Source organism: Electrona antarctica (genome assembly GCF_951216825.1).
Source record: "Electrona antarctica genome assembly, chromosome: 21".
Classification (NCBI taxonomy): Eukaryota; Metazoa; Chordata; class Actinopteri; order Myctophiformes; family Myctophidae; genus Electrona; species Electrona antarctica.
In genome coordinates this window covers 2,796,873-2,802,666 of record NC_136802.1, presented here as the reverse complement: position 1 = coordinate 2,802,666, position 5,794 = coordinate 2,796,873, and the positions used below count along the sequence as shown (strand labels likewise).

The following is a 5,794-nucleotide window of genomic DNA, read 5'->3' as shown; positions in this document are numbered from 1 at the left end:
TTATCATCGTACATCATGCATCATCTCATACTGCAGGCCAATCAGAACATCTGTTGCCACAAATTTACGTCATATCTGGCGGACATTAATTTGACCTAATTTCTCCTTTCATTGTTGATGGCAAATATAGGAGACGTGTGTGGGGACAAGATGATGTACATTTGGCATTTAATGTTTGTGTTGCAGACATTTTGTGGGGGACAAAAGCTGTACATAGGAGGGGCTGGCGCCCCTCAAAACCTGAGTGAACTGTGGAGACACAAGGTGTCATCAGGACAACAACAACAACAACCTGGCTGTTCTATTTGTTTGATCGTTATGTTGAAAACCTTACCTAGGATTTGTTTCCACTTGTTTCTTTCCAAGGGGCTTATTTAACCGTTATAAACACCTATAAATGCATTAAGGAAACACGTGTATATTATATTATATTACATTATATCATATTATATTATATTATATACAACAAGTATATATTATTGTATATCCTTTTTTTTGTAAAAGCTGTTTTGAGCTACACACGTATATGGATGCAATGCATCATGGGATATTATTGATCAACGCGGCAGAAGAAATCACTGAATTGTAAACACAGGGATGTGACTGATGAAATCACTGATTTGTAAACGCAGGGATATCACTGATGAAATCACTGATTTGTAAACGCAGGGATATCACTGATGAAATCACTGATTTGTAAACGCAGGGATATCACTGATGAAATCACTGATTTGTAAACGCAGGGATATCACTGATGAAATCACTGATTTGTAAACGCAGGGATATCACTGATGAAATCACTGATTTGTAAATGCAGGGATATGACTGATGAAATCACTGATTTGTAAACACAGGGATATCACTGATGAAATCACTGATTTGTAAACACAGGGATGTGATATGATGAAATCACTGATTTGTAAACACAGGGATGTGATATGATGAAATCACTGATTTGTAAACACAGGGATATGACTGATGAAATCACTGATTTGTAAACACAGGGATGTGATATGATGAAATCACTGATTTGTAAACACAGGGATGTGATATGATGAAATCACTGATTTGTAAACGCAGGGATATATGATATGATGAAATCACTGATTTGTAAACGCAGGGATATATGATATGATGAAATCACTGATTTGTAAACACAGGGATGTGATATGATGAAATCACTGATTTGTAAACGCATGCAGGGATATGACTGATAAAATCACTGATTTGTAATCGCAGGGATATGACTGATGAAATCACTGATTTGTAAATGCAGGGATATGACTGATGAAATCACTGATTTGTAAACGCAGGGATGTGATATGATGAAATCACTGATTTGTAAACACAGGGATATGACTGAAGAAATCACTGTGATTTGTAAACACAGGGATGTGATATGATGAAATCACAGATTTGTAAACACAGGGATATGACTGATGAAATCACAGATTTGTAAACGCAGGGATATGACTGATGAAATCACTGATTTGTAAACGCAGGGATGTGACTGCAGGAATTGAAATAAAACCTCCTTGTCTATGCATTGTGTGTTCTTCTGTCTGTCTGTCTGTCTGTCTGTCTGTCTGTCTGTCTGTCTGTCTGTCTGTCTGTCTGTCTGTCCCAGTTCAAAGATGATTATTTTGGGGGGGTCCCCAGTTCAAACATGATTATTTCGGGGGGGTCCCCAGTTCAAACATGATTATTTTTCGGGGGGTCCCCAGTTCAAACATGATTATTTTGGGGGGTCCCCAGTTCAAACATGATTATTTTGGGGGGTCCCCAGTTCAAACATGATTATTTTTGGGGGGGTCCCCAGTTCAAACATGAATATTTTGGGGGGTCCCCAGTTCAAACATGATTATTTTGGGGGGTCCCCAATTCAAACATGATTATTTGGGGGGGTCCGCAGTTCAAAGATGATTTTTTTGGGCGGTCCCCAGTTCAAACATGATTATTTCGGGGGGGTCCCCAGTTCAAACATGATTATTTTGGGGGGGTCCCCAGTTCAAACATGATTATTTTGGGGGGTCCCCAGTTCAAACATGATTATTTTGGGGGGTCCCCAGTTCAAACATGATTATTTTTGGGGGGGTCCCCAGTTCAAACATGAATATTTTGGGGGGTCCCCAGTTCAAACATGATTATTTTGGGGGGTCCCCAATTCAAACATGATTATTTGGGGGGGTCCGCAGTTCAAAGATGATTTTTTTGGGCGGTCCCCAGTTCAAACATGATTATTTTGGGGGGTCCCCAGTTCAAAGATGATTATTTTGGGGGGTCCCCAGTTCAAACATCATTATTTTGGGGGGTCCCCAGTTCAAAGATGATTATTTTGGGGGGTTCCCAGTTCAAACATCATTATTTTGGGGGGTCCCCAGTTCAAACATGATTATTTTGGGGGGGGTCCCTTCAAATACATTTACGGTATTTTCGAGAATCCAGAAAATATCGAGAACCGTCGATCTGGTCTGTGGAGGGACACAAAAATTACAAAGTAAACAAAAAATGATAATGAAAAATAGTAAAACTATAAAGGTGGCAAAAATATGAAAATAAATATGACAAAAAGATGAATGAAGAAATCAACATAAAAAGATACATTAAATACAGTAAAACAATAAATATATACCTTGGCCCTCACCCTCACTTATTCCCTATACTCATTCAGATATTTGTGGTTGCTATGTGGTTGCTATGTGGTTGCTATGTGGTTGTTATGCGCTTTCCAATTGAAATGAGCATTTTCTTTACCAGCTGCTGTGTAAGCACAGCTGGTCGATGTTCTCTCTGCAGTGCTTTCCCGCCCACTTGCTGTATTGTTGAGACCTGTGTTTCTCATTGGCTGTACTGACAACCTATCGTCCTGATTGGCTGCCTCGTCTCTAGGCAACCACACACTTTGTGCCTCTAGCCGACCTCTCAGCCATGGGATATAAGGCAGCAGCTGGATAACTATGATTGATGTCATCAATTCTTGTTTCTCCTCGTCTTTCCCTTTCTTGTGTTCCGCTGTGTGGAACCTGCTCTCTGCCATTCAGTGATTCTGTTCCGTTGTGTGGAACCTGCTCTCTGTCATTCAGTGATTCTGTTCCGTTGTGTGGAACCTGCTCTCTGTCATTCAGTGATTCTGTTCCGTTGTGTGGAACCTGCTCTCTGTCATTCAGTGATTCTGTTCCGTTGTGTGGAACCTGCTCTCTGTCATTCAGTGATTCTGTTCCGTTGTGTGGAACCTGCTCTCTGTCATTCAGTGATTCTGTTCCGTTGTGTGGAACCTGCTCTCTGTCATTCAGTGATCCTGTTCCGTTGTGTGGAACCTGCTCTCTGTCATTCAGTGATTCTGTTCCGCTGTGTGGAACCTGCTCTCTGTCATTCAGTGATTTTATCAACTAAAACTATGACTAAAAAAATAATAAATACTTTTACTACCTTCGTTTTCACGGACGAAACCTAAATTAAAACAGAATTAGAACCATCGATGGCTATAAGACTGAATGTATTGACGAATCCGTCGTCAACAAATAAAAGAATCACACCCGTGTGAACTGAGTGGTGTAAGGTCTTATATAGACTGATCAGCTGTGGTCTGACGTAATGTCTGACGTAATGAAATCACACCTGTGTGAACTGGGTGACCATAGCAACCATGCTCACGGACAGACACGTAAACGGACAGACACGTAAACTAACAAAGCCAGTTGTAGGAGTGGTTTACACCACTCAAAAAAAATAGAGTAGGGACTAGTGTGTGCGCTTTGAAAAAACAGCAGATCTACAAGATCTAAAATCCGCCAAAACCCAACGTTAATAATTGGTCACGTTAATTAATTCACGCGTCTCTGTTGCCGTCGCTCGTCATGGCCTCCATCTCCCAGCGGATGTCGCGCGGCAGCCCCGCTGGGTCCAGACGCCAGCGGAGAACGGCCAGCTTGCACAGAGTGGTCAGGCTGGGGCTGAGGTCCAGGACGTACAGGTCCGACGGCGTTCGCTTCCCTCCGAAGAGGACGAGGCGGTCGCCCACCGCCACGCAGCACATCCTGTGCATCCTGGCCGGGGCCTTGTCGATGCCCCCCTTGGGCTCCACCTTCCTCCAGCAGAAGGTCCCGGGGTCGAAGAGCCACAGGTCGTTGAAACGGCGGTCCTGGGGATTGTTGTCGCCGCCGAACACGTACAGCCGCCCGCCGTGCGCCACGGCCGAGTGGTTCATCCGCGCTTCCGGGAGGAGGAGGAGCGGCCGCTGCCGCGGCGGCGAGACGTTAGCATCGGGCGTTAGCATCGGCGGAGCGGGCGTGCTCATCCAGCAGTCGGTCTCAGTGTCGAAGACGCTGACGCTCCTGTAGTGGCGCGTCTCCCAGCGGCCGCCGAACACGAAGATCCTCGTCCCGATGATGGTGGCCGAGTTGCCGAAGGCGCGGGGCGCCGGCGTGCCCCGGGCGTCGATGGCGTGCCACCGCATGGCCGCCGTGTCCAGCGCGTGCACGTCGTTGAACGCCGTCACCTGGTTCTTGTGTCCGCCGAGGACGTACATGACCCGCCCCAGGACGCAGGCCGAGTGGACGCTCCTCCCCTCGGGGACGGTCCCCGAGACGTCGGGCCGGGCCCAGCGGTGGGTCTGGACGTCGAAGGTGTACAGCGCGTTGCAGTGCTTCCCGTAGATGGTGAGCTCGCCGTTGTCGGCCTCCTCGATCCAGTAGTTCACCAGCCCTCCCCAGATGTACACCACGCCGTCGATCAGCGCCGCCGTCAGGCCCACGCGGTGGGAGGGGACCTCGGGGGGACACGTCAGGGCGGCGGTGACGTCGGGGGGAGGACTCGTCGGGGGGTTGTTGGCGGCGGCGGCTACGGGCAGCCTCGTCCAGCACAACGACACCGTGTTGAAGACGTGCACACCGATCGGCACGCCGATGCGGTCCCCGTCGTCGACCTGGCTCTCGGCGTGGGCGGTCTCGTGGCCGTAGCCTCCGAAGGAATACACCCGGTGGCTCACCGCCACGGCGGCGTGGAGGATCAGCCGCGGCACCTTCAGATGCACCGTCCAGCACAACATGGATGCGTTCCGCCTCCTTGGTTGGTTGGTGGGTGACGGGGGTCTCGCTCTGGGAAAGCTTATATTGGGTACGACGGCACAAACGGCACGGCACGCTTGACCAATCCACCCAAAAAGCTCACGATGAGCTTGTAGAGCTGCTAGTATTTTGGACAATCTGCATCATGAGCACTTTCTAGTAGGATCTGACCAATGGAACAAGGGTCCGCGTTCGAGACCCCCCACAGATGGGCATAGACGAGGGTTTCTCAAAGTGGGTGCTGTGGCGCCCTAAGGTGTTGTGGCACCATAAGGTGTTGTGGCGCCACAGGAATCTCAGAATCAATACTTTGATCATGTTCGGAACCTATCAATCAATAAATATCACTTCAGTTTAACGATGTAGGAAGTGCCAGGAGTGAAGGAAGGAAGAAGAAGGAAGGTTCTCAATCACGCGCAATTCACGTGCACAGTTGACGTGCAGATTGCGTGCACTGTGAGAATACATGGGCTTCCAAATAAATAGTCAACGGCACAGCGCGTTCACGATTTGGCCCAATCCATCCCACTCTGTTCCTACCCGGAAGGAGGAGTGAAATCGCCTCATGCGCTTTTGGGCAACTTAATGCAAGTGGATGGGAGGAGAAATCCGGTGCCGTCTCTATTAATATATACTCTAAGAGTCAGAGTCAGCCCAAGTCACATGGTTTGACAAAACATTTTTGTTTGATGGCTGTGTTGTGCCCCCCCCCCCCCCTCCCTCCCCCG

The 5,794-nt window shown here is 47.7% G+C and overlaps 1 protein-coding gene across 1 annotated transcript; it reads right to left on the bottom strand.

Annotated features, from left to right (window-relative positions):
- Positions 1-3,829: 3,829 nt before the first annotated feature.
- On the bottom strand, positions 3,830-5,047 carry LOC306913800 (kelch domain-containing protein 3-like; the record flags this gene model as incomplete). Its single annotated transcript, XM_079490613.1, has 1 exon — positions 3,830-5,047. The coding sequence occupies one exon, from the start codon at positions 5,045-5,047 to the stop codon at positions 3,830-3,832; it is 1,218 nt and encodes a 405-aa protein (XP_079346739.1).
- Positions 5,048-5,794: the final 747 nt, after the last annotated feature.